The following is a 27,674-nucleotide window of genomic DNA, read 5'->3' as shown; positions in this document are numbered from 1 at the left end:
TGAGGCAAATAGATTTTTCACAGCACTGAACGTGAGGCTGGACACAAAAGGCCGGGTCGAGAGATCGAGTTGAAAAGGACGTGCAAGAAGGCTAGAGTAGTTTAAGGACAGAAACTGAAATTCACTAACAAGTGAAGTTACCGTGTTGGGAAGATGGAGTACTTTGAGGAACCGATAAGTGTAGAAAATGGGAGTCTGAGAAAGACGGATGGAGGACAGTTAGTAGATGATGAAGTGTAGAGGATTAGTGAATGAAAACGTGAGGGCAGCTACAAAGAGGATGAAGTGGTGAAGTGAAGACATGAGGAAGAGAGTGCAGGCAGGATGTGGTGGGTGTAGACGAGTGTCAGGGGTGATTTTTGACAGGAGGATACAGTGAAAGGAAAGGTTTACAAAGGGGTAACGAAACTTGTTATGATGTGTGGTTTGGACACAAACTGACAAAAAAAAAAGAAGAAAAAACAGAAGGCCGAGCTGAGTTGAAGAGTTGACCACTGAGACGATTCATGTAGGTAGTAAAGGAGGACATGCGAAGGGTTGGTATGTCAGAAAAGGAGGCTGGAGATAGGGAGAGATCTGCTGTGGCAACCTCTAAAAGAAGCAGCCAAAAAAAGATTAAATAATAATAGAGTTTACATTTTTGTTTAAACATTTGACCCAAAATATGAACATTAATGTAGGCCTATAGTAACAGTCAGCAGAACGGCTGTGTGTTTAGAAACCACAACTTGGAGATGGTTACAGTCTATGAAAAATGATCTGCCCATCAAGGAAGTGTAGCAGTATTTCATGGGCTAAGTCTTTTTTTCGCTGGTGGAAACAGAGAAAAGGTCAGGGCATTACTAAAGTATACATGCCCCACCCTCACTGAATCATGACTGTGGATGACTACTAATTAAGCAACCTTAAATTTAATTTACAGAGAAATTACAGACGAATAATTGAAAACAGAATCGAGGTACTTAAAAAAATACTATGGGAGCAAAGGGTGAAAGGTATTCTTTCTTAGAAAGACACTATCAACATCAGACAGCCTAGATGTGGTAACCTCAGGCAATCGTCTGTGGCGTGCCTGCTCAGAGGATGTGCTGGCACAGGTTGCTGAAACATAACCCCAACAGACACTTTCACGTCTTTTCCTGTTGACAGTTTCCACCCTCCTCTTCACGGTTACGCAAATGGCTCAGTAAACCAAATGTGGCTCAGCTCACAGGAGATGCTCATGAAACTGCTAATGAGTGCTCTCATTATTACGAGTCATACACTGAAACATCACCTACTCAACACCTATACTGACAGAGCAATCAAGTCTGAACTGTCTACCTAGGGCTTTTAAACACAACACATTTTATGTATCCACATTAACATGTATGTATATTTTTTAAGGTTATCAATGATGCCAGCTTTTCAGTGAAGGACTTATATTACAATGAAATATGTCATGTTTAACTTGCACGAATATTTTGACAAAATGTCTCAAATCAAACTGATTTAGTCTTTTAACAAAACTGCAAAAATCCAGCAGTCTGTGGTAACAAAGTGAATAGCAAAGCAAAGGCCGATAAAAAAACATTTATTTAGAATACACACAGTTTAAAACATTTCCTAAGCAATTTCAAATTCAACATTACATCGTAAAAACCCATGTCCCTGTTGCTGATAAGCACTAACTAACAGGATGTGACCAGTCAGCATTACCGCGCCTTCCAAATTGCTGAGTGTTCATTCTGCAGACTCTGTAGCGTTTGCTCAGCTAATGAGCGAACTGCTCCAAAAAATTTCTGCAATAAACCTGCATAAACTGACAACAGTAATGATGAGATGCTTCTTTTGCAAGACCCTGCTCAAGTGAAAAAAAGGGTAGATCACAACCTTCACTGTGCTGCACTTTGGCCATTTATGCCAACACGTTTCTCATTCTATTCTAACTGCAGCTGCAGACGTATGATGTTAGGAATATGCATGTGGTGAAATACTGTGTGAGGAAAGTCTTTTCAAGCTTTGCAATTGGTCAGATCTGCAGAACCATTCAGAAGAAATTCTAAAGAACCATATATGGGCTTTCACCACCATTTAGAATTTGCATCTCGTTAAGCCTCCCACTCAGATCTCCATATATGCTTCTCGTATTGGCGTCTGTTTGAAAGAGTTCAGAGTGTCCTCACTGCCCTGGTTTGGAGTGGACAGGTACTCCAACTCATAACCTCCGCTTCTGTTGGCCGGGCGGACTTCACTTGATGTTTTCTTATGTTCCAGGATCTGCTGTAGCTGATGGCTGGCATATTCCGGCTTCTTGGTGAGAGGTCCTGCAGGAACTTCTATACCCAGGATGTCAGTGACCATGTAAGGGCGAAGCCAGCCGACCAGAGGGGTGCTGCCAGGGGTGTAGTGGGTCTGCCGATGGTAGAAGAGGAGACCATCCACCTGCAACCGGAAAACCAGAATTAAGGCAAACATGAAACACTGTTTGCATTTAAAGAATAACTGGAGATAAATAATTCACAGTCTGCTCTTACACTGAAGCTGTACTCTGCTGCCAGGGCTGCCTTTATTGATTCTGCTGTGCAGTCTGTGCTCTGGAGCCCCATAAACCGGAACTGTGGGACCAAACAAAAATCAGAGAACCACACTGCTAGCTCACAACACAATTTGCCCTCTTGTCACATGTGAGAATTTGCCTTCCAGTGACGAATCTACTCAGTAAGCACTGAACCTGACTTAGCAGATTTGGCAGTTCCACACAAACACTTAAGAATGAATAGATGGACCTTGAACTCAAGCTCTCTCAGGCCTCCACAAACATCCATAACCTTAAAGATGTGTCACTTTAGGGCGCATTTAATACAAAAAATTGGGGGACTGATTTTCTTTTTTCTCCTTGGCCTGAGGAGTTCCACGTTTAAGTTTGGGATTTTATTAAAACCATATGTGGAAATAATCAGCAAGGCACAACAAACACAATGCAGACAATGTGTGACTGTGTAAACACGTTGCAGTGTCCCAATTAACAAACAATAAACTTGGACTTTAAAAAAATGGAGGCACAAGGAAAAAGGCTTTGATTTGTGTTGCTGGTACACACAGGGTTGCGTTTGGTGATCTCTGATAGGCTGTCGGTCTCCTGGACTTTGGACTGGAGCCAAAAGAAACGGAACTCGGTCTGTTGACGAGAAACCAAGCAGTGAAAACAAAAAACTGCTTTTCACCTTCTGAGCCAATGAACTGGACAACATGGCAACACAACCCCCCCAACATAAGGCACATCTGTGTCCCAGACTCTGCTACTTATGCAATTAGACAAGCATTCCTGGATTGCTGCAAGATTAGAAGACAATCTTACTGGGCAGTCGTAGACTGGGTGGCCTCTCCAGCACATGACGTCCAGAATGTAGTAAGTTCTGTCCACCTCGCTGTAAATGCAGTCCAAGATTGTGTAGTCTGCATGCAGCACATTAAAAAAAGAAGCTTTAAACTCTTATTACAACTTCATTCTCAATGAATAAAATCAAATAAGGTATAACTTCATATTACAAAGGACCAGATATTCACTGCTGTGAAAAAGTAGTTACTCTTTTCTTGATTTCTTGTTGATTATTTTGCATATTTGACAGACTTACATGCTTCAGATCATCAAACAAAATATAATATCAGATAAAGATAACCTGAATAAATACAAAATGCAGCTTTTAAATAATGATTTCATTTATTAAGGAATTTAAGTTATCCAACCTACCTGACCATCTGTGACCCAGTAATTACCTCCTAATCCTAACAGCTTGTGCAACAACTGCAGCCAACTGTTTGCAATAACTCATAATAATAATTTTGTCTCACTCTTCAAAATTGTTTTCATTCAGTCACACTGGGGGTTTATAAGCATGAATGGTCTGTAAAGTCATGCCAAATCCATTCCAGACTTTGACTAGGCCACTCCAAAACTTTCATTCAGTTTGTTATTCAGCCAGTCAGAGGTGGATTTGCTGGTGTATGGATCATTGTACAGCTGCATAATCCAACGATTTTTTAGACTCCACTAACTACAGCAAGTTGTTCAGGTCCTGAAGCAGCAAAGCAGCCCCAGAAGATCACACTACCACCACCATGTTTGAGTGTTGGTCTGATGTTCTCTTTATGAAATCCAGTGTTAGTTTTACACCAGATGTAACAGGACTCAAACCTTCAAAAAAGTTCAACTTTCATTCTGTCAGCCCACTGAATGTTTTCCCAAAGGTCTTGGGGGAATCACAAAGATGTTTTGGTCAGCAGTGGTTTTCTCCTTTGAACTGTTTGCTCTGGCTCTTTGTTACTGCTTTGTCAGGTTTTTAAACTTGTCTCTTTTCTGTAAATGCCCACTTGAAATCAGGTTTTCTCAGTAATTTCCGCTTTGGTAGTTTTAATCTGAGTAAAAATCTCTTCACAAGAAATGCAGTGCTGCCTAAACTAACGGAAATATCTGAAACTCACATTCCATAGTTTTCTTTTCTTAAATGATAACATCGTCTAATCAAATGGAAATCATCTGCACTTGTACTTCATACACAAAACTCCAGCCTGTCAACTACTTGCCTAATCCCATGTAGTGAGCTGTACCGATTGTCCCACTAATATAGGTGGAGTTGAAAAGGATGTGAAAAAGCTTTGTGATTATCACATATAAAAAGCGCCTGGAAGCTGTTTCGATGTGGCTGAAATGAAATAAACTCACAGGTGAATGGGAGAACCCGCTGTTTGCGGATCACTTCCTCGTGTTGTTAAAATGCCTAAGTGGCCCATTATAGAGATCCAAATACACAGTCGGGCCCACCTACCTTTTCCCATAGCAGAGTTGTGTCTGTTCCCACCAGGCAGCAGGGAGGGGAAACGGTTCACACAATAGCCACTTTTGGTGTACGCTGCAGTGGAACCCTTTAGAAGAAAACCAGAAACAATACAGGAGGGAAGAAACCAGTGTTATCATTTCATTTACATGTCTCCACAATTCTGTCAATGTGAGCATTAAAGAGCAGGAGTTAGAAACGGCTTTAACAATGTTTATGTTCAACTGTTAAAAGGGAGAAAAATAACTAGAATGTATTTTCCCCTCATGGTTGTCCTTATTTTCTCCATACATCAAAGGCAGCTATCAGACAAGTGCAGTGCATTTAGAGCTCCGCATGTAAGGTCGGCTCATTGAAATCTAATCATAGGAGATAATTTACATTCACTGGCCACTTTATTAGGTTTACACTGAGCACAGCTACACTGCTTCAATCTGACTGGAAGGGAACAATAGCTCAAATTATGACTCGCTACAACCAAAATATGCAGAAGAGCATCTCTACCGGTCAGCATGACGCTGAGCCTTGAAGCAGAAGGGCTACAGCAGCAGAAGAAGTGTGATGAATCTCAATTTGTGCTGTCACATTCAGTCGATGGTGTAAGCACGAAAGCACAGATCCATCCTGTCTTGTATCAAGGGCTCAGGCTGCTGATGGTGGTGTAATAGTGTGGGGGATATTTGTGGCATCTGAGCATTGTTTGAGACACCACAGTTGACCCTTTATAACTACAGCGTAAAGGCAGGTCTGGCGGAAGTAGCAAGGTGACGTAAAAAAGCAGCGAGTGTATCATCACTAAATGTGTCACAATATTGCATTTCCTTGCAAAATGCCTATGATCAAATTAACTGCTCGCCTCTGTGCAATAAATGAGGCAAAGCTCTTCACATAAGTGGAGCAAGAACTTTTATGACTCATGTTGTCAGTTTTTAAATTGTAATGTAGTTGTAATCAGTCATTTAACGCACAGAGAGGTAATCATATAGAGAAGGAGCTCAGTTTTCACAGCACAGTTTCACCAACAGTATGAGGACCACAGTCTTAATCAAGCGTGAATACTTAGTCTCATTCACCCTTCCTCGGGACATGGAAAACATCTTCATCTTAATCTCGTAACCTTTTTTTTGTTTGTTTTTGGTGCTGATTCAGGGAATTCATTGACAGCGAGCTCGAGCCGTGATATAATGAACAAGGAACCAGATGACTGTAGATGCACAGTCATTATGATTTTCCTCCATGGTTGCATCAGAGGGTGTGTGGTTTCAGTAACACTAGTACAACACCAGCTTCTGGGTGCAGTAAGAGGGAAAATGGGTGCAGTTCAGTTTCCTTGACATGACTACAATTTCAAGGAATCTCATCCAAGCATTTGACAGCCTTGCCATTACTCATGAACATCAACATCATCAGGTAAATTGCATATTTAAGGCTAAATCACATAAACAGCTGAGGAAAAAAAAAAAAAACCTCAAGTGCACTTTTTCACAAGAGGCAACGATAGCTGCTTTCACTTCCCTAAATTGATGTCTTGGTGACGATATTGAAATTTCTACAGAGGATATAAGATCTTAAAGGGTTTGTCTGCGGTTGGGTTTTTGACTTTCTCGTTTCTCATGAATCAACAGAAGTCGTCCTGAGGATCACCGCTCCCCCTGCCTCCACGCAACTCGACTCCAATTTTACTCGTCAATTTGGAGTTCTGTCACAGCACGGTTCATTCTCGGAACACCTTCTATTCGACATACTTTTCCTCACTGCTGGTTAATGAACTGCATCTTATTTCAGATGATCTTTGCAAAACAAAATAATAAAGATGAAACACTTAGTGTGCTGTAATCACGCTCCTGATTTTTTTCTTTTGTTTTAAAATCCTTAGTTGGTACAGCAGTGCACTCCTGCTCCCTCTTTAAAGCTCAAACTCACTATTTATTTGAGCTCTGACTAAATCATGCTGGTCGTCAACAAGACTTATCTAAAGGAAGAAAGAGGTGCAAAAAGGCATCCACAGGTGAACCTGCAACCTGCACTTCTCACTGCTCCTTTTTAGGGTTAAAAAGGCACATTTTAAAGTTCAGTTGCCAAGTTTTCTAAACTTATTGAGCAATAGTTTTAATGTATATTGGTGATCTCAATATATACCACACTAATATTGTTTATGACTTCTGCTCTCCTTCTCCAATTTTTTACAGCCTTGGTACAGCCAGGATTATATGCACAGCAGCAAAAGAACACAAGGGAAGAAAGAAGGGACAGAAAGGAAAACTTTGGATATTAATAATGAATATCAGGTATTTTATCTCCTCTGCACCTCTGAAGCTCCCGCTTTCAAACTCGCCCTGCTTTTTTGTTATTGGCAATAAGGATTGGACTTGATAAGAACTCAGTGATTCCAATTCTCTTATCGCTTCTCATTGGCTCGGTTTTGGCAGTCCCCACCATCGGTGAGCAGCATAAAGAAATTACATTCATGCAAATTAATTGCATGCTGTGGGTCAAATGTTTGTGCATGTTTGTTAAAGATATTTCCCCTCTTTGGTGTGATCAGTGTTGGAGTCATTGCTCAAAAAAGTCATCATTAAACATATAACACAGAACGCCTTTCTTAAAAGTAGTCCAGTACATTATTTAACTACTCCCAGGAAAAACTAATTTATTATACTGCAGGTTGCATTACTTTCATGCTACTCTGTAAAATAGCTGAAACACTGTTTCATGATCATTATTTAACAATATAAACCTGAGGCTACAACCACACACACACCAACACAAATCCCTAATGAGGACACATCTCTAAGATCTTTCTCTTAGTACAATACAAAGCTGACCACACAGAGCGAAGATGAAGAAAAAAGACATCGCTACAGTGACTTTGCTTTAGAAATGGGAACAGGTAGCAAGAGAGGCTGCAGCCTGACTGCTCATCTGCTCGTTACCTGTTGAAGTTCAGGGTCTGGCTGCTGGGGTCGGCATTCGCTCAGCTTTCACTCTGGGTTCTTGGCTAGCTTAGCGTTAGCATGCTGTCTGTGCAGATGCTTGCAAAGAACCGAAGTTGTGTAAGCAACATAATGCAGTTGTTTCTATCCTTGGTGCAGTTTGCACCTTTATCTTGTCCTTTTGTGCAATAAAAATAATATGTCTATATCCATGCCATGGACTGCGTTGCTATTTCCCTCTGACACATGAACTGAAATCAGCTGTGAGTGCAAGAACTGATAAGCAGGATCGATATGCAGACAAACAATTCCAAGGAATTGGACTACTGGGAAAGGGTTCTACAAGAATTGGTTCTTGATTCCCATCCCTAGTTGGCAAGTTAAATGAATGGCAATGCAAACACAACACAGTCAGCTCAACTTGCAAATTTGGTGATGATGGATGGATGACCTGTGCCGATGACCTACTTGAGCTCAAAATCAGCACGCTGCCACAAGTTTAAAGAGGAAAACCACCAAAAAACGCTCAAGAAGATCCCTTCTGATTATTTTGTAGGTATTTTTTTTTTAGCTTTTAAACCAAATTCTTCGCTTTATTTTTTCACTTTCTAAATGGAGAAAAGTGGTATAAGCATGACACATATTAAAAACCTCCGTGTTGCTTTTTTAATCATTTCTGGAGCACACAGTCATCTTTCTAATTTAATCTACTGATTCTAATCTATTGACTGTGACTCTTTATCGCAGCTCGAGGAAAATTCTCTCAAACTGTTTGCCCACATTATTAAGATATTGGGCAGCGTAGCTCTGACAAGGTGGCTCATTTCAAACACAGACACAATCCACATCGTCCTCTGCAATACCACGAAGGCAGCGTTGAAATAAAAAGCAACAGATGCAAAGTACAACAATCCTCTCCAAACACACTCACTTTAGCACTGCACTCAAACTGCAGGAAATACTGACTGCTGTTTTTCAAAGACTGATACGACTTTTGATCAGGACTGGAAGATGACAATCTGATGATTCAAAAATTCAGAAATCAGTAAGCCTTCTGTTTCAGTCATCGCTGTGAATAGTGACTACAAAAAAGGAATGTTTGAAGAGATGACTTTAAAGTTACTCGCTAGATTCTGAAATTCAGAAACAGGCATCAACATGGAGGCAAAGAAAAGAGGAACGGCTCCTACCTTAGAGGCAACAATCAGAGATCTTTTGCCCACAGGAGAGACCACCATCAGCCAATCAGTGTCCAGCTCTGATGGTATATCCACTAGCCACTCTGATAGCATGAGCTGAGGAGGAAAAGGGACATGTCACCTTCATCAAAACTTTATTTAAGCCTACAAGAATGACAATGACAATGAACACAACAGTGTGAGTTATTACAGAGTTTCATGTTTGGTGACCAGGAGCCCCACTTTATAACAGACTGTCATGCCACATTTTAGCTATCTTTAGTATTCAGAAGTTAGTACACCAAAAAAGACACTTTTCTTTCAGACTCAGAAACAAAAACTTCCCCACACAAACAAACTCTTTGTTCCATGCTTTGTTTGTTGGGATCTACCTGCTCTATTCTCCAGACCAGAGTTGTAACTTTAGGACTCAAGCGCCCTCTGCTGGAAAAGACAGGAATACAACAAAACTTCACACAGCAATGTCCATGCATCAAACACTGACCTGGTTTGCATAATGTTTTGGCAGCTTCCTCCTCTCGATCTCCATCTCCTCCTCTTCTGTGTTGCCATCTTGTGCTCGTTCTCCCTCCTCCTGTTTCTCCATATCTTCCTCCCCATCACTGTCTGCCCCCGTCCAATCCCCATCAGCCAGACGCCGTGCATGGTTGACATAGTTTAACCTTTTACTAAAATAAGAAATGGAAAAAGAGTCACTGAGATGCTTTTGCATGGCGCAGTGTAAACATATAGTGTTTTACACCTGTTTAAGCTTATCTCCACTGGTTGCCAGTGAGGATGTGAATGGAGTTCAAGAAAAGCCGTTCATGGTTTGGCTCTTTCCTACATCTCTGACCTCTTACAACCCTATTCAGCTTCCAGGTCCCTCTGGTGAGCTGATCAGATGCTTCGAAGTGTCCCACACTTCACATTTACCAAAACAAGCTTTATAAATAAATCTGAGTTGAGTTGGGGCTGTGATGGTATGGGGGATATTTGTTGACACGCTCCTTCCCCCTTAGTGCCAACTGATGCATGTAAAACGCCACAGCTTGCCTGAGTGTTCTTGATGAATATGTTCATCCCTTTATGGCCACAGTTTACTCATTTTCTGATGACACAGTGCAAGGTAACACATCATGTCATAAAGAATCATCTCAAACTGGTTTCTTGAGCATGACGAGTTCACTGTACTCAAATGACCTTCACAGTGGTGAAGAGGATTTGTCTCCTGGACAAAGCAGACACATCTGGAGCAACTGTGTGACACAATCATGTTAGTGTGGAGCAAAATCTCTGAGGACTGTTTGCAGTACCGTGTTGAATCTGTGCCATGAGGAATTAAACCAGTTCGGAATATTAAAGAGGGTCCAGGAAATATGTACCTAATAAACTGTCAGGTAAGACTATGTAGATGTTAAATAATGAGCTGGATGATTACCTTTTTTGCCAATCAAGAAAACGCTGCCGTCGCTCACTCTGCTCCAGCACACTGTACTTGCTTTTGTACTGGGCCAGCCGAGGGTGGGGGCAGGCTGTACTGTTGGGCTCCTTGGACACAGCAAAGCTGGCCGAGAGGGCTTGGGTCAGGTCATCCATGAGGGCACTGAAAATCAACACCCCAGTACTTATTTTATATTACAAGGAAGAGTGGTTATTAGGTCTGAGAAGTAAGACTACAGGCAACCCAGTGGTTTATCTGTTTTTGTGTGCTAGAGCTCTTGTACAGGTTAGTTTGAAAGATTAACAATATGTACTTCAACGTAGTCATTATATTCTAATGCTCAGTGTTTGTTGAGATGCACCAGTGTTTATGTGCTTTTAATTTACTGCAGATATCTTCTGACAGTTTGGTTGCGCATTTAAATTTAAGCCATATTGAATGATTCAGGCCTATCAGCATGTGTTCAAAGATAGTGTGATAAAGAGCGGAAAGAGTTTCGATGTCTCGATTTCCCTTGAAATAGGGACACATCTACCTATCTCTGAATGTTCATTTAAATTACAATGTTGGATTGTAGCAACTTATTAAAACTATATGAAATAATATGACTAGTGTCCCACTTTCGATTTATGGTCACGGTTGTTTTGCATTTGGCACGTTATTTGGCCTCAACATAAAAGTAAAGTTAAAGTAAATTAAAACATTTTTCTATAGCACCTTTCAAGGCAAATATCAAAAAGTGCTTCATAACAAAATGCCAAAAATATAACAACATAAAGTTACCCATAAGCAAGTTTGTAAAGACGAATTTGTAGCTGCTTTTTAAAAATATCACCAGACCACAGATCTCAGTCCAACTCCCCACCACACAGTGGCAGATTTAGTTGACTTCACACATAACACTATATTTTTAACGTATTTATAATTAAAGTTTGAGGATTTCGTTTCTAAATTAAACTCTTATTTTTCCAAAGCCCATGGGTAATCGTTTTACATATTCATGATCTTAATAATGACGTGACTACTTATGAATACTTCTTCATAATCTGTACATCCTTAATAATTCATCAGCTAATTTCTACAGTAATTAAGTATGTCATGGCCGATTATTTGACCTTCATAAACCAGCTTTAGTAGCAATGTTAACATCTAGTCCAATTTGCCCCCCACGATCACCGAGAGCTTAGGATCATCCTGTACGTACTCTAAATCAAATACAGTCTATAGAAAGTGCGGGTACAAGTACACTTTGCTTGTACATCATTTACACACTAAACTAGGACAAACATGTGCTGATTGACGGGATTTTTTTATTTTAAGCTTAATATTGCACAGGTAATACCAATATAATCAAGCACCAAACGCCCTGGTCTAGTGGGGCATCTGTCTAGATTGTACTTCGCGGAAAAAGGCCAGAAAAGCCTCCTATTACGGACTACTACAACTGGCCAGTCACATAGCTTAGCTGCTAGCATTGCATCGCGCTAAACCTGCTAGCACGCTGTGGTTGCTAACTATGCAACCAGTTAGGAACTTTGACCCTAGCGCGTTTTGCAACAAAAACGTACTTTCGTACAAACTATACACAAATACTGGACTCAAACGCTATGCAGTAAACTTTATGAGATGTTAGTTTTCACAAAGCTAGCGTAAACAGATACCTTGGACATTCAGGGAGGGTGCTGCCGAAACGTCACGCTGTCATCATTTTTGCCGGGTGGCGTTTTTCAGTTGGCCGACAAAAATGCTCAACCTAACCCGGAGTTTGTTTTTTCACACGATAGAAATGATATCGGTCACTTATGTGGAACTATTACAAAAAACAAAACACTCTCAAAGTTATCCTAGCAAATTTGACGGTGCTAAACGTGTTAAATAAATAAAGTAGGGTTAAAAACAACAACGTTTAAATGTAGAGGAGTTAAAAAGTATAAAGGAGGCCACATAAACATGTACTGTATATAAATTCAGTTTAAACGCAGCACTTAAATGAGACTATTACGGCTACATTGTTGCTCGGTTGGATAGTCTAACACCTTATGTCTAAGAATTTGTTGAAGCTTTGAAATATATATCATATCAGCGTTATTGTGGTAGCCAATAGGAAGTAAGTTTCCTAAATTATAAAGACTATATTTAATAGTAGTAAGCATCACTGCAATAACAATAATACACTAAATCGTAATTATCGCCAACATTAAGCTTAACTATAGTGTAAAGTATAATTTATTATTCTTTTTTATACTTTTTAAAATTTAAGTTGGCTTTCTGAGTTAATAGTTTTTCTTTCATTATTTTCAGAAACCTGGTATTTATTTTCATTATTCAAGACAAAATATACAAGAATAAACAAAACAAACAAACTAAACTCGAAAATACAAAACTATAATATGCCTGGTAACCCACGACATAAATTGTGCTTGGATGTTGTAATCTTCAGTGTATGTAATGCTCCTTCCCTCCTGGAGGGGGCGGCATCGAGCCTGTTCCGCCTCTTCCAAACAATATAAAGGAGCTGATGAAAAAAAAAGGCGAAGTTGCCTTCAATTGTCTGACCGCACGTCATGGAAAGAGTTACTTTGTTGCCGCTCGCAAAGGAATAAACTCCAAGAAATAGCAGCGGCTCGTGGCGTGTGCTGATACTTCGTGGGCGCGGATTGTTTTTGGCCGTTTTCTGCTTTGTTGCTTTTGCTGAATCCAAAAAGGATCGACTGAAGATGCGCAGGAACCTGTTTACAAGGAACACGCAGCAAGTTTCAGTGTGAGGGAATGCGGCGTTTAAAAATGCACAGGGATACCATTACTCATCCATCTGTTTTTCCTTCACACCGGGCCACTTTATCCTGGAAGTAGTCCCATCACGGATGGTTTTAAAGCTCGGTAATGAGACACAATTGTACAATAAGTTAACAGCGAGGCTGAAGCCCACTTTGAGAGGATTTTAAAACGACCGTCGGCGCTTTTGGAGGAGCTCTTCGGTGAAAACACTTTTGGTTTTGAACCTGTTGTGTTTGTGATGAGAAAGGAGACACGGGGTCCTTCTGTATTGGGAGGCCTATTGTGTTACAGATCTTTTGTAGGTTAAAGTTCTTGTTAGACCTGCTAGTATAATGCAATAATAGATCAACAGCCTCAATGGGCTGAGTATACTAATTGTTACCCTAGGCCTGTTTCAGACTTTTTATTTTTGGCAGATAGAAGTAATAGTTTTATGTAACTTTTGACAAGCTCTGTGTTTATCTAGTGTCAGATCATTAAATTTACATAGGTCATATTGTGCTGTGGCACACACGATCGAACAGCTGCGATGCCATTTGATATGAGTTTAAATATTACAGTGAGCTAGTGTCAAATGTTTCCAATGTGGCATGCACCGAGACAGCAGCATCGATATAATCTAAGCACTATGTGCATGTAGAATTCTCTGGTTTCGCAGCCACGGGAGTAATCAAAGATGTCAGTGAAAGCCAAAGCCCTCTATACTTTTTTAAGCGAAAACAATGGGGAGATTAGCATCCAGGAGAATGAGGAACTGATTATCTTTGACGAGAACTCAGTGGACGGCTGGTTTCAGGGGGAGAACAGCCAAGGAGAGAGGGGTATCTTCCCTGCATCTTATGTGGAAATTATACGCAGTCGCTCCAACTCTAATGTTACCGACTGCTCCATAAGCCCAGCGGGCTCTTTAGGAAAGGACTTCTCCACTCCAAACACCTCGCTCCATTATCCACAGAATGATTATGATGATGACGATTATGACGACTGGGATGACTGGGATGACAGGTCCACTGTTGTGGATGATGCTGATCACACCAGGAATCCTGGAGCCAATGGACATGCCCCTGAGAACCCGATGACCAACAATCCCAATGTGCACTACCGACCCAAGCCGGCATCCAGACAAGATAGCATCACCAGTTCTAGGAAGGGCAGTATGGTGGGCAGGAACTTGAACAGATTTTCCAGCTTTGTCCGCTCAGGGGTAGAGGCATTTGTGTTGGGTGATGTCCCAATGATGGCAAAGATAGCTGAGACTTACTCCATTGACATGGGTCCCCTAGGGCCCCGGTGGAAGGAGAATCCAAAGCCTTTCTCCTGCTCCATTGAGGATCCCACCAAACAGACAAAGTTCAAGGGCATCAAGACCTACATTTCGTACCGGGTGACACCAAGTCATACAGGGCGTCCCGTCTACAGACGTTACAAACACTTTGACTGGCTGTACAACCGCCTGCTTCACAAGTTCACTGTGATCTCTGTGCCTCACCTGCCCGAGAAGCAGGCCACGGGGCGATTCGAGGAAGACTTCATTGAGAAGCGCAAGAGGCGACTGATACTGTGGATGAACCACATGACCAGTCACCCAGTCCTTTCCCAATATGAAGGCTTTGAGCACTTTCTCATGTGTGCCGATGACAAGCAGTGGAAATTGGGCAAGAGAAGGGCGGAGAAGGACGAGATGGTGGGTGCGCATTTCATGCTAACCCTTCAAATCCCCAAAGAGCACCAGGACCTTCAGGACGTCGAGGAACGAGTCGACAACTTCAAGGCCTTTGCCAGGAAGATGGACGACAGCGTTATGCAGCTGACACACGTCGCCTCGGAGCTGGTGCGCAAACACCTGGGTGGATTCAGGAAAGAGTTCCAGCGTCTTGGAAATGCCTTCCAGTCTATCAGCCACGCATTCACGTTGGACCCTCCCTATAGGTCAGATGGACTCAACAATGCCATCTCCCATACTGGCCGCACCTATGAGAACATTGGAGAGATGTTTGCAGAGCAACCTAAGTATGACCTCTTCCACATGCTGGATAAGTTGTCGCTCTATCAAGGCCTGCTCGCCAACTTCCCCGACATCATTCATCTACAGAAAGGTGAGCCTGAGAAATTTAAACGTGTCAGAGAATTTTCTGATGAATCTGTGCACGAAAAAAAAGCAAAACAAATGCCACAGGAGTCAGAAATCGTAACGATAATTGCATCCATATGCTGGATGCAATTATTAATACGGTTGTTCAAACAAACAAAGCCACACACTGGGCCACATAATCAGCTTTTCTGACATGTCATTTACAATTTGAATTCATCAGAAAGCTGTGCTGAAGGGTAAAGGATTAATTGGTTCAAGATGTCATTTTGTTAACCTAAATTTTGTGACTTATCCATCAGTAATCAGAGAGCCAGCATCAGCTGCAACAAGAAAGAGTTTCATTTTGCTAACTGTTAGGAATAATAAACAGTGTCTGCTAATAGGAACATGGTGAGCTGATAGCTCACAATCATGTTTTGTTGCTCAAGTCGTGCAGTTTATTTTGTTATGGATGGCAGACGAGGGCAGGCCTTCCATAGCTCCCCTCCCCTCATGATAGACACAGACACGCAGATACACAATACCTGAGCCCAAGATTAAATCATAGTGTTAGCCTGTTATATTTTTCACTTTTTTGACGGATGCAGTACTAAGAATCGTTTTAGTAATTTTATGTGGAAAAATGCCAGATATTCTTTAGTTTGAGTTTCTTAATTGAGATGATTTACTGCTTTTTTTTTTTTTTTCATCAGTGAAAAAATAAAAACAACAGATTAGTGTAATACTTTAATGGTACAACAGTCAGCCATGTTTACTTGGTTGTCATTGACAAGAAGTGGTCTTTGTAGTCACTATAAGAGGCATGTTTATGGTAGGTTGTCAAGCTAGTATTACAGTATTTTGGTTCGTTCTCCAGGTTTTAACTAACAAATTAGTGCTGACACACACACACACACACACACGCTTTTTTTTATCTCTTAGTTAAGACATTGAATTGATATAACACTTTCCCTAGCCTACCCTAACCATCAAAAATGAACGCCTAACCCTCAACCTTCGTTGTAATTTACCAGTCTTCAAGAATCGTTCTCCAGACTTCTTGAAGCATATTCAAAACATTTCTTTGCATGTTGCCTACCTTTTGCTCTCAAACTACTTCAGTATAGCTGAGGTGTGTTTAGTGTGTTTGGGATTGTTGACATGCTGAAAAATGAATTAATTGCTAATTAGATGCTTTTAAATGGCGACTCAAACTCTAATGGTCCTTTGGTGTGTTTGCATTTCCTTTGGTTTTGACAAGATACCTAACACCACTGGCTGAAACACGGCTACAAACCATTACAGAGCCTCTGCCGTGTTTTACAGATGGCTCTCTATTATCTCTCTCTCTTTAATCAGAGATTTCAAATCTGGTTTCATCCCTCCATAAAACCTGTTCCCACGGACTTTCAGTTCAGTTCTAATTTGGCATACCTTTGCTTTTTCTCTGTGTTCCTTCCTTAAAAATGGTTGGTGCACATACTATATTTTTTCACAGTACTGTATGCACTAGTATATAGTTTTTAGTATATTATTGCTTCTGTTGAAAATGTGAAATACACATTACCCTTTGCACAAGTTTTCAAAAACGATGCAGTTGGATATTAGCATAGAAGTGTGCAACGAGTACATTTATTGACCTGAAATCATGAAACGCACCATTGTTTTGTAACTGTGCTGCTCCTTATTTGCATATGCAATTTTCTGTTTGTGATGCCTAATTTTCTTAATCCTACATGGAGTTCTGGTAAACTTGGAGCTTGTAAAGTTTTACGCCCGAGCAGAGCACAGATAAATCAGCATTCTGTGTCAGCTCTCAAATAAACAACACATCAACCGATTGGAGTTTGTTCAGAAGGAAGGAAGGGGCTGCTGCCAGTGAGGAAGGAGGAACGCTGTTGGTAAATGTTATTATCTCCCTTCAAACAGCTGGTGCGTATTATCGCAGAGGTCATTTGTGTTACAATACAGCTAGTTACACGAAAGCACTCCACCCAGGAACAAAAGAGAAAATGTGAGCCATCTGATTGAAATTAAAGGGCCAGTCCACAAAGACCCCCCCCAAAAAACAAACAAACAAACAAACAAAAAAACCACGGGGAATCTTTCAACCTCAGAGTATCAGGTCATGCAGATGGTTTCAGTGTTATGTATCGAGATTGGTCGGCCTCTGATATTGAAATTTATAATCCATTCACCTCCACTATATGACATTATAGTAAACAGAATAAATAGAAGATAACTGTGTTTACCCCAAAGAATCAAAGTTGTTAGGCCTGGCGTTCATTTGCTCTTTTGATACTATAAGTTCATGTGTAATACCTGAATGGGGGTGATTGACCATTTCAGGTAAGATGTTTTTGTTTAGCACTCAACATTAAGCCTGGATTATTTAAACCACACTATTTCCAACAGATTCAGATTTTATTTGTGTTTGTGGCATCCGTGCATACCCATGTGTGTTCATCTACGTATGTACAGCTCCTGCAGGGTGAAGGCTTGCCTAAGTTTTTAAATAATACCTTTTGAAAAGGCAAATAATATCACTAAACGCTACATGACAATAATGAAACAATATAATGCTGCTTCTTTAGTGAGACTCTTGCGGAACAAATGCCAGTGTTACCATCCTGTTCTACAGCTGTAGATGCAGTAGTAAGTAGTACAGTAGTTCCTCTACTCTTTTGCAGGATCACTGAGCTCGTGTAGCAGCACATGTGCCAGTTCCCTAATGGGTAAAGTTCCTCTCCAGCTTTCAGCAGACCTTCGACTACCAGACATCTGAGTGTGCACACTCAGGGGATAGGATCCTCTCTGTAGAAGAAGCTAATTTATAACATGACCACTACAACAGAAACCTGGCAACCAGCTTGCCTGTAGGCCGGGGCTAGCTGGTCAGCAGCGACTAACCTTTCAAAATAAAAGCGAGGAGCCTGTCGACTCGCAAATGGATTGTGGGTAGGTGTCGCTGACAAACAAAATTATATGTTAAAATTATTTGCCTTGTATCCTTGGGCTGCTGCTGCTGATATAACTGGGCTGCCCACCCCAGTAAAGTCTGCGTGTGAGGAAACACTGATGTAATAAAAGCATGATGTTGGAATCTACATAAAAAGTTTGATTTGGCAGCAGTGTCTACAAATAGTTCTCACCCCAACCAGGAGGTGATAAATACTGTAGGAAACTGTATTTTGTTCAGGCAGAGACCCTTTTCCCTCTGCTGAGTCTTCCCTGTCGGTCCACATAACTCCCCTTGATATGACTTGTGTTCTGCTGAACCAGATACAGCTGTGGCAACAGTCGGAACACAGAGATCTGAGGTCGACCTTTTCCGGTACACTCCTCCTTCATCCCTTATGGCTTTTTCTTTATTCCCTGCCTGTCTTCGCTGAGGTCTACAGGAGCTGATTTTTAACTGTGATCCATGTCAGGATGTGAACTCCAGGAATTTTAACTGGTGGTGGGCAAGCGAGCCACGCAGGTTGTGTGAGGTTTTGGGCAGTGTCAGGAAAATCTGAGGGTGTGCTCCATTTGTGTTTTCATCCAAATTGAACAGACATTCACTTTTGGTTTCTGCCTTGAAATCAGTCTGCAGCCAAAGCTGCCGCACATGCTTCAACTATGTTTCGCTATTCTCTTTACATCTTTTTCTCCTTGTCCCACATCTGCCCATATCAGAACTCTTTGACTGGGAAGTTTCCTTGGCTTAGATACAAGAGAAGGTAAATCTATCCTGGTTTCAAATGCTTGATCTCCTAACGGTGCATACGCTGTGCTTTGAACATCTGCCAAAACAAATCCCTTAGTTAGACCTTGATCTCATTTGAATACAATTGAAAGTCTTGATGTGAAGAGTAAATAACATTGCATTGTTGGACAATAAAGACCTTCTGAGGGTTTTGTGTGAGGCGGATCTAAGCACTCCCAGCTACAGTTGGGATGCCTTTTACAACCACTTGTTTGTTAGTCATCCTGGCCTCTGAAATTCACTTCGCTCCTTCACTTTGAATGATTGGAGTCATTGCGCTCCCTCAACGTTCATCAGGTCTTAAATATTACATGTGTGATTTATTTATTTAGTTTTTTGTCCAGTGTCTGTGAGAATTTGGGTAGAGATCATGTTCTGTAGATTCTGTACCTGGCGACAATCGCTGCACTGATCTTACACAAAAGCCAGCTCTTCAGGGGTTGAATACGTATAAAAAGAAAACACAATAGAGTGAAACCAACGCGCTCCACAGCGAGGGTATCGGACCAGATGATCTGGTCACATGTTGTGTAAGATGAGATCAGGGGTGTTGGCTCTGCATGAAATCGGGATCTGCATCACCCGAGAATGACATGTAGAGCAAAGTAAGGCCACGATCACCGTTTAGTTGTAAAACTAAGCTGTTCAGTTTGTATTTTTATTTATTTATTTATTTTTTAAAGGAGTGGACTTTTTGCTACTTTAGCAGCTGCTTGTAGTTGGATAAAACCTGCTGTGATCCACACCACATCATTATGCAGTTTGAGAATGAACTAGCTACCCTGGGACACCTTTAGCAGGCCAGACTTTTAATATGGACAAGAGGTTAGTTGTCCTCCATATGGCAACGCATAACAAAACCACATGCAGGCTCTTGCATGTGCATTTTTGAATAAAAAGATATTTTGCTTTCCAGCTCCGGGGAAATGTGTGTGCCAAATGCCCTGTTGATTTGAGCAGATAACACACAGCCATCTAACTTTTAGTTCTAGTACTTATAAGACAACCACACAGCTCTTTGGTTAATTTCCAAAGACTTGACCAGGAGCGCGTATGGCGTTAATATGATCTGACAAATCTGTCGAGGATTAACATTCCATATGTTGGTGAAAGTCCAAAGCCAAAGGCAGCGTTTTCTGCAGGTGCACAAACAGCAGTCTGTGCAATTAGCCTTGCATTTCGTTAGCATAGAGTGGACAAGTTATGGCAGTTTTAATTTGGCTGATTATAGTTCCCCTTTCTGACTGTAGTGACTCTGGAGAGCAAAGGTGTTTTGCTGCTGTTGGCTCACTCATAAATCTTGACAAAGGCTAGCGCCTTGGCTTCACACACAGCTTATCCACATGCTTCTGCATTCCTGTCTGTGCTGGCCCAGTGCAATGTTGTTTCACACTAAAGGAGATCACAGATGTCTCAGAGTCCTCAGTTTTTACCAGTGCCGCCTCCTTTCTTCTCTCAGAGAAGCACAAATTCTGTAGCCTTAGTCTAAAAAAAAAAAAGGCACGAGTTACAAGTAAAATGAGCTTATATGGAAAAAATTGGCACAGTGTTTAACAGTACATAGCGTGACCGCTAACCGTGAGCGTAATGGCAATAAAGTTTGAGACCTCTCTGTCAAAAAGTGATAATTATGCTTTAAAGATATTCCATAATTCAGAATACCAAAGAGGGTGTGCTAGCGAGGCTGGCTTCTCAAGTTTAAACTTGGCGTGTTAGTGTGTAGCTACAAAGGCTGAGTCTTCTGCTTCGGCACATTGATCAGCATAAGGTTACTGCAAATGTGCCATAATCAAGTTTCAACTTGGCAGGCAGACACTAGTGTTAGAGTTATAAATTTAGAGTAAATGTTAATTACGACTGATCTAGAAATTGCACCAGTCGAATATCCCAGTAAGACTGGCCAGTGTCCCAGCGTGCACTCTACCAAGACACTGAAATGCTCACCTAGATGCAACCATTTTATTGGCATCTGTACTTTTCCTGCTGTGGCACATGGAAAACGACACAACTGGTCACACTGTGAAGCATGGGTAAGAGCCGATTGAATTGTAGAGCTATAACATATGTGCAGTGTTTTCTGTTTTAATTTATTTATTTATTTTAAAGTCTGGTAAACTGTTGATGGTGCTGGGCAAGTTGCACAGGAACTGTAACAATACTTTCCCCCCCTCCTTAGTCGTAAGTTTTAATATTTGCTTATTGCTCTGTTTATGACCAGTTCCACTTCACTGGAGTAATAATTTACCCCACAAGCGGAGTCAACTTTTAGTCAAACTTCCACCCTTTAGACCTGACAGGCAGAAAAACTTCCTCATATCTACTTCACTTAATTTTAGTTAAGTGAATTTAGTTCCCGTTGCTTAGCCAGAGTGCGCACATTGGTGGTAGCCTCACTATTAGCCTGTGTTGTTTATAACTTACTGCTGCTCTGCCATATCAGAGAGAGATAAATTATTTTTAAATGTTTTATTATTGCAACAGCTTAAACTTGAAAATAGGATGACAGTGTTCTTTATAGGGTTTCAACCTGGAAACAACCCATATGGAAAAGAAATAGTAAAAACTTATGATTTACTCATGAAAGTGGCCACTTTCTCATTACTTTCATATATTGTTTTAGTAAGTATCCAAAGTTTCATTATATCATTTTTCAAGGGATCTTATATGTGTTTTCACTCTTGTATGCTTTTCATACAAGTTTCACACAAGACAGATACAAACTTTATAAGATTTATATATATATTTTCCATATGGGAAGGGGTGGCCCACTGTTATGTTGGCTAGTGTGAAATTGGCTTACTGTTCCCATTTACTATTTTTAATAAACTAAGAACAAGACGAAGGTTTTTATTTAATACTGGGGCTTTTCCATAGCATATTGTCAAGGATAACTGGTATACATTTTACTGTCATGTCACTGTATAGCTGTTTTTTTTTAATTAAAAAAATACAAAAAATTATGCAAGCCCAGAAATGTTTGACATTGAGAGCTGTGTGTCATCCTCCAATAATGATTTAGTAAAACTGGAACTACTTCAACAATCTCCAGCACATCGCAATGCTTTCCAAAATATGCAAGAAAACTGTCCCCGCTAAAGATGGAAATACCAAACATGTTTAACCGCTTGAGTCATAAACATATTGTAGAGTACAATGAGGCTTTGATGGAAGAGTTGCTAGCAGTTAAGATGTATGACCCAAAAGCACACAAGTAACTCAACCGACATTGGCTGAAAGACTAGCTAGAGCAGCGGTCCCCAACCTTTTTTGCGCCACGGACCGGTTTATGCCCGACAATATTTTCACGGACCGGCCTTTAAGGTGTCGCGGATAAATACAACAAAATAAAACTAGTACCAGTACTGAAAAAAAGAAGATTTATTCATAACACACGTGAAAAGACCCAGGAAAACCGAGTTAACGATAAAAACGATAACAAAATAACGCTGAAAACCGATAAAAACCCTGAAAACCACACATTTCATACCTGAGCCTCAACTCTCGCGGCCCGGTACCAACCGACTCACGGACCGGTACCGGTCCGAGGCCCGGGGGTTGGGGACCGCTGAGCTAGAGTACTAGCTACAGCACTAGCTAGTACTTTTGCTGTCAGCTAATGATGTATGACCCAGACGCATACAAATAACTCAACCGAGCATGGCTGAAAGACTAGCTAGTACTCTAGCTAGTACTGTTGCTAGCAGCTAATGATATATGACCGAAAAGCACACAAATAACAACCAAGCTTGGCTGAAAGACTAGCTAGAGCACTAGCTAGTTGCTCTCCAAATAAGATAAGATAAGATAGAACTTTATTAATCCCTCGGGGGGGTTCCTCTGGGAAATTCGATTTCCAAAAAGCACAGCACCGACAGAAGTTACAGAGTTACAGAATATTATATATATATACATACATACATACATACATACATACATACATACATACATACATACATACATACATACATACATACATACATACAGAGACAAATATAAATAAAATATACGAAGGGGATAAATAGGAATAAAAATAGAATAGAATAAAAAAAAATAGAAGAGCAAATAGTGTATTGTGTGTAATATTGTTTAATATTTAATGTGTAATATTGGGTGTCAGAAATATCATTATCACACATTTCTGTGATATTTTTTTTTTAGGCTTCTACCCGGTGCTGTTTTTACCTGTTCATCTGATATCACCTATGTCCATAAATCTAGTTGGGCTGAGTCATTGTTTGCACTGCTGTATCTGAAGCAGGCTAAACATGATTCGGTGCTCCCACTGGCAAATATAACCAATACTTTCTCTTCATGCTGGAAGTGCCCAATCACTCTCTGTGTCTCCTTCCTCTCCCTTTCTTTTTGCAGAGTTACCCATTTGTGAATTTATCAAGCACTGCTATTCTGTTTGTACCACTGCCTAACCAGTGGTTACATTACAGAGGAGAGAGCACGCTACAACTCGAGTGGAACATGCAACTGTACAAAAATCTAAATTATACTATATCTTTTTCCAAATTGTAACTTTTTTCCAAAAACTCCTGAAAATTAGAGCTACTTGGTAGCAACGATCCTTTAATCAAAGCCTTGAGTGCTCACTACTCTAAGCGAGCACTTAAGGCACTTTTTAATAAAAGTCATTCTCCCAGTCACACACACATTCATACGGTGCTTCATTCTTTGACTTTGTGAACTTCCTAACTGTTATGGACACATTCCACTATGATGGATATCTCAGAGACATTTTAGGGTTCAGTATCTTGCCCAAGGTCGCTTTGACATGGAGACCTTAGGAGCTGGGGATTGAAATGCGGATTAGATGGCCTGCTCTGCCTCTGCCTGCCTGTCCTGGCTGCTTGGGTGGCTCACCTTGCCCTCTAAAAGCTCTGGTCTGTCTGTGTCTCTATCTCGGTATGTAAAATTAATCTGAAATAATAAATGTGATGTTTTAGGGTCTCTATGTGTTCGCAACAAACTCTTACTCAGTGTAGGTTGCATTCTGCTTTCTTGCCTTTATTTTGCTTGCATTGTCATGAATAAATGGAAACTAAAAGCCATTGCCATCTGTATTTGTTCATAGTTTGGCTGTTCTTGGAATAAGATACATCAGTTAGCTTGGAGAATGGTGTTTTTTGCCCCGTCTATAAAGCTGCATTACAATATCTACATCCAATCCAGCTAAAGTACAGCTGACGTGCCACTAACTAACATGTATAAAAGACAGAAAGATAAAGAAGAAAGAGGATTACAAGTTTTTAGTTCAAAGGTGTCATCCTTCATATAAGTCTCTTAATTTTCTGCTCCACTAATAGAGATCGGAAATTCCGTCAGCCCAAGTTAACTCGTCTAGATCTAGGTATTGGTTTGCCAATGTATTTTAGTAGCCTACTGTTACTGTTTCAGTATACTCCACTTGGGAGAAAAACGAAAGGAAAAATGATTGACAAATGTTATAGCTTTATACTGTTTTACCTGATATCCTTCTACTTATGTGCACTAATTATGGATGACAGTAGGCTTCATTCTTTGATGATTTGGTCATTCTCTTACAGGCTGTCAAGTGGGAGATAAACTCCCTTTGTCTGTCTATTTCTCTGTTGTGACTCGTTGTGTTTGCAGAGACACACCTAGGCCAACGCACATCTATGGCGCTAACACGTCTTGAGTGCACAGTCTTGCTGTGCGTTACATTTCACAACAGACACCTGCTTTGACCTCATTCTCCAAATATCAGCCAAAGTTCATGTGTGAAATCTACTACTGCATGTATGACAACAAAAGTATACAATCTGTGGCTTATTATATTGATTTCTTTTTCACATTCTGCAACTGATTACAACTTCGGGTGCTGGGGTGGCTGCAGCTCAGGAGGTAGAGCAGGTTGGTGGTTCAGGCTACGTCCATCGTTTTCTCTCCGTTTTGGCCTCCCATCCACACTGAGATGGCGTTTTTCCCAAGGGAAAACGCAGTGTTTTTCAAATTCAAATTCAAATTCAAATTTTATTTGTCACGTACACAGTCATACACAGTACGATATGTAGTGAAATGCTTGGACAACTGCTCGTGACCTAAAGAAAACAAAAAAGGAAAAGGCTATGAATAGGATAGGAAATAAATATGAAAAATTAAAAAGGGTAAATTTAACTAGGAAGGAATAAAATATAAATTAAGGTTAAAAATGAAATAACTGTACAACACAAATTAGAATGAAGGGTAAATTTAACTGGGAAAGAATAAGATAAAATATATAAATTAAAGTTGAAAATAAAATAACTGTACAACAAAATACACAATATAGAACTATATAAGAATGTATGAAGAAATATAAATAAATATATACACAATAACAGCAGCATATACACAATAACAGCAGCATGATTTAAGTAATGAAGTGAAAACAATGTCCAGAAAGTCCAGTGTGTGTGTGTAAGAACTGTATGTGTGGGTCAGTACTGTGTGGTGGTGTGATTGAGAGACCGTATCGCCTGCGGGAAGAAGCTCCTCCTCAGTCTCTCTGTGTTGGTCTTCAGGGAGCGGAATCGCTTTCCTGACCTCAACAGAGAGAACAGTCTGTTGTTGGGATGGCTGAGGTTTTGAAAACACTCTCGAAAATGCATACATTTCAAAACAGAGCTTTCCCGTCGCAGTGTGGACACTCGAAAACGCAGACTTTCGAAAACGCATTTTAGTCATGTGATGCAGTCATGTGACCAATTAAAGATAGCGGGGGGCATTACACAGCAGTTGTTTTGTTTGCTCTCAATTTTGACAGCCCTATTACAGATTAATATCAGTTTAGTACATGCTCCAGATAGCTTTTCTTCAAATTATTTAATTCTCACTTGCTTTTGCAACTTTGTACTTTTGTGTTACTCGCAGCAACAACTCCACCTCATTGTTAGTCCATTTAAAAAAACTCGGTGCTTTTCTTCGACCTTTTGCCGCCACGTTTCAATGAGTAAAGTAAATAAAGTAAATTTCGGCCGATTCAATGTGGATGCACAACTCTGTGAAAACGACTGAAAACGCTAGTGTGGTGGACGCAGAGGGTTTTCAGACTAAAATGCCGTTTTCAAATCTATCCAGGCTAGTGTGGACGTAGTCACAGTCACTGGCTCTCTGATACATCTATCAGAGTGTGAACATGCGTGAATGTTTGCCATAAATAGGGCTGCCACGATTAGTCGACTAGTCACGATTACGTCGACTATCAAAATCGTTTGAAGCTTTGTAAGATCCCAAAACACGCAGGAATAAGTAGTAGGATTTAAGAGTGTAATAACGGACTGAAACAGAAGATGGCAGCACTGCATGTACAAGGATGCCAGCTGCCGTTAAACCCCGAAGAAGAAGGAACAGTGTCCGGTATCGTAGCTGTGTCCAAATTCAGGAACCGCATCCTCCTGTGCCCGCATTTGTAGACTCCGACAAATGCGGCCCACAAATGCGTCCTTCATTTCCCCAGATTTGAAGGATGGGTCGGGTGTATACTTCGTGGCCCAACCCATCCCAGAATTCATAGCGCAGCCCTGCTCTGTTTCCAACAATGGCGGCAGCTAGTTAGTTTTAATATTACTCTTATTATTCTTTCTGGGTCACAAAATAAACGTTTAACATATTTTCAGGCGAGAATGTTGCTGTGTAAACTTGCTCGATAGCGAGGTTCAAGGCTCACTAGAGCCCGTGAGAACACCAGACTCCCGACAAATCGTTTTCAAACCCACCGCCGTCTTTCGCTACTCAGGTTAAACATACATAAGTCACTTAGATAACTTAAAAATGTTATTGTTTGGCTTTTTTCAGTATTTTATTTGTTCCTGAGTAAATCGGTTCGGCTGAGATTAAAGTTATAGTTTTTACACAGCTGAATAAACGTCAAGCAGACAACTGATTATCAGAAGTGTGAGATGCTCGAGAATATACTCCAGTGTCCTGTTATATTTTAGATAGCAAGGAGCAGACTGCTCAGTTTATTAAACTCCACCGAAACAATCTGCAAATTTCATTAAAATTTAATAAACTATCATCTTGTCTTTTTTTTAGTTAGCACATACCTTAAACACTTAAAGCTGTAAGGTAATGATAGTTATATAAGAGCAGATGCATGCTGGTGCAATAAGCTGTACGTTTTACGTCCAATGGATGCATGATCTGATTAGTCGACTAATCGCAAAAATAATCGGTGACTAGTCGACTATCAAAATAATCGTTTGTGGCAGCCCTAGCTGGAAACACAGAAAACTTAAGCATAGAAAAAAGTGCTTGTATGGCTGGGTGAACGAGGAATGGTGTAAAGCGCAGACAGATTGTCAGCATGTTGCCGTCAGTCTGAATGAGTCTGTATCAATGTCGAGCAAAACCTGAGGGGGCTTGACTCAACTTGAACAGTATGCTGGTTATAACTCTATAGAGCTGGGGGGTTGATGAGCAGTAATGTGATAATTAAGTATGAATTTATGTTTAAGAGCAACAGATATGTGATTTTTGACCATTTATCACAGTTAATTGCTCAATTATAAGAAACAGATGGCAGATTGCAGACTGACTCCATCTTATCTCATTTTGCAGGAGAATAAATAAATAACTGAAGTAAGATAACTTTGTCTTATTGGATAAAAGGACTGAACAGCTGTTGACAGCTTTTAACTTTGACATAATTTGCTTTTGAGGTGATAAAAAGCAATATATGATTTTTATGATATTAC

General features: G+C 40.5%; 2 protein-coding genes across 3 annotated transcripts in view; one reads left to right on the top strand and one right to left on the bottom strand.

The window, feature by feature from the left end:
• Positions 1 to 1,557: 1,557 nt before the first annotated feature.
• On the bottom strand, positions 1,558 to 12,171 carry snupn (snurportin 1). The gene is made up of 9 exons (XM_040026302.1): positions 12,034 to 12,171; positions 10,370 to 10,534; positions 9,434 to 9,617; positions 8,941 to 9,045; positions 4,809 to 4,905; positions 3,341 to 3,438; positions 3,083 to 3,160; positions 2,517 to 2,597; positions 1,558 to 2,424 (listed from the first exon to the last, which is right to left on the bottom strand). Exons 2-9 carry the CDS (start codon positions 10,525 to 10,527, stop codon positions 2,104 to 2,106), a joined length of 1,122 nt encoding a protein of 373 aa, XP_039882236.1. The 5' UTR covers positions 10,528 to 10,534; positions 12,034 to 12,171; the 3' UTR covers positions 1,558 to 2,103.
• Positions 12,172 to 12,893: 722 nt separating this feature from the next.
• Positions 12,894 to 27,674, top strand: part of snx33 (sorting nexin 33) — a 28,773-nt gene continuing 13,992 nt past the window's right edge. The window contains exons 1-2 of one of the 2 annotated variants that reach the window (XM_040026301.1): positions 12,894 to 15,246; positions 17,912 to 18,166. In XM_040026301.1, coding sequence (XP_039882235.1) covers positions 13,827 to 15,246; positions 17,912 to 18,006 — 1,515 coding nt within the window. In that variant the 5' untranslated portion in view covers positions 12,894 to 13,826 and the 3' untranslated portion in view covers positions 18,007 to 18,166. Of the gene's footprint in view, positions 15,247 to 17,911; positions 18,167 to 27,674 lie in introns of those variants that run through there. The other variant, XM_040026300.1, reaches the window with a different exon arrangement.

This window comes from Simochromis diagramma, unplaced genomic scaffold (assembly GCF_900408965.1).
Source record: "Simochromis diagramma unplaced genomic scaffold, fSimDia1.1 OVJJ01000293.1, whole genome shotgun sequence".
NCBI classification, from domain to species: domain Eukaryota; kingdom Metazoa; phylum Chordata; class Actinopteri; order Cichliformes; family Cichlidae; genus Simochromis; species Simochromis diagramma.
Note: the sequence above shows the minus strand (reverse complement) of the source record. Positions and strands in the feature narration are given on the sequence as shown.

What these genes read in the sequence shown, in the direction of transcription:
- snupn (XM_040026302.1), bottom strand. Translation starts at nt 10,527, where the DNA reads ATGGATGACCTGACCCAAGCCCTCTCGGCCAGCTTTGCTGTGTCCAAG. An exon ending in CAACTCTGCTATGGGAAAAG is followed by an intron (nt 3,439 to 4,808) that starts GTAGGTGGGCCC and finishes TGCTGCATGCAG; the next exon opens with ACTACACAATCTTGGACTGC. An exon ending in CAGCAGAGTACAGCTTCAGT is followed by an intron (nt 2,425 to 2,516) that starts GTAAGAGCAGAC and finishes TTCCGGTTGCAG; the next exon opens with GTGGATGGTCTCCTCTTCTA.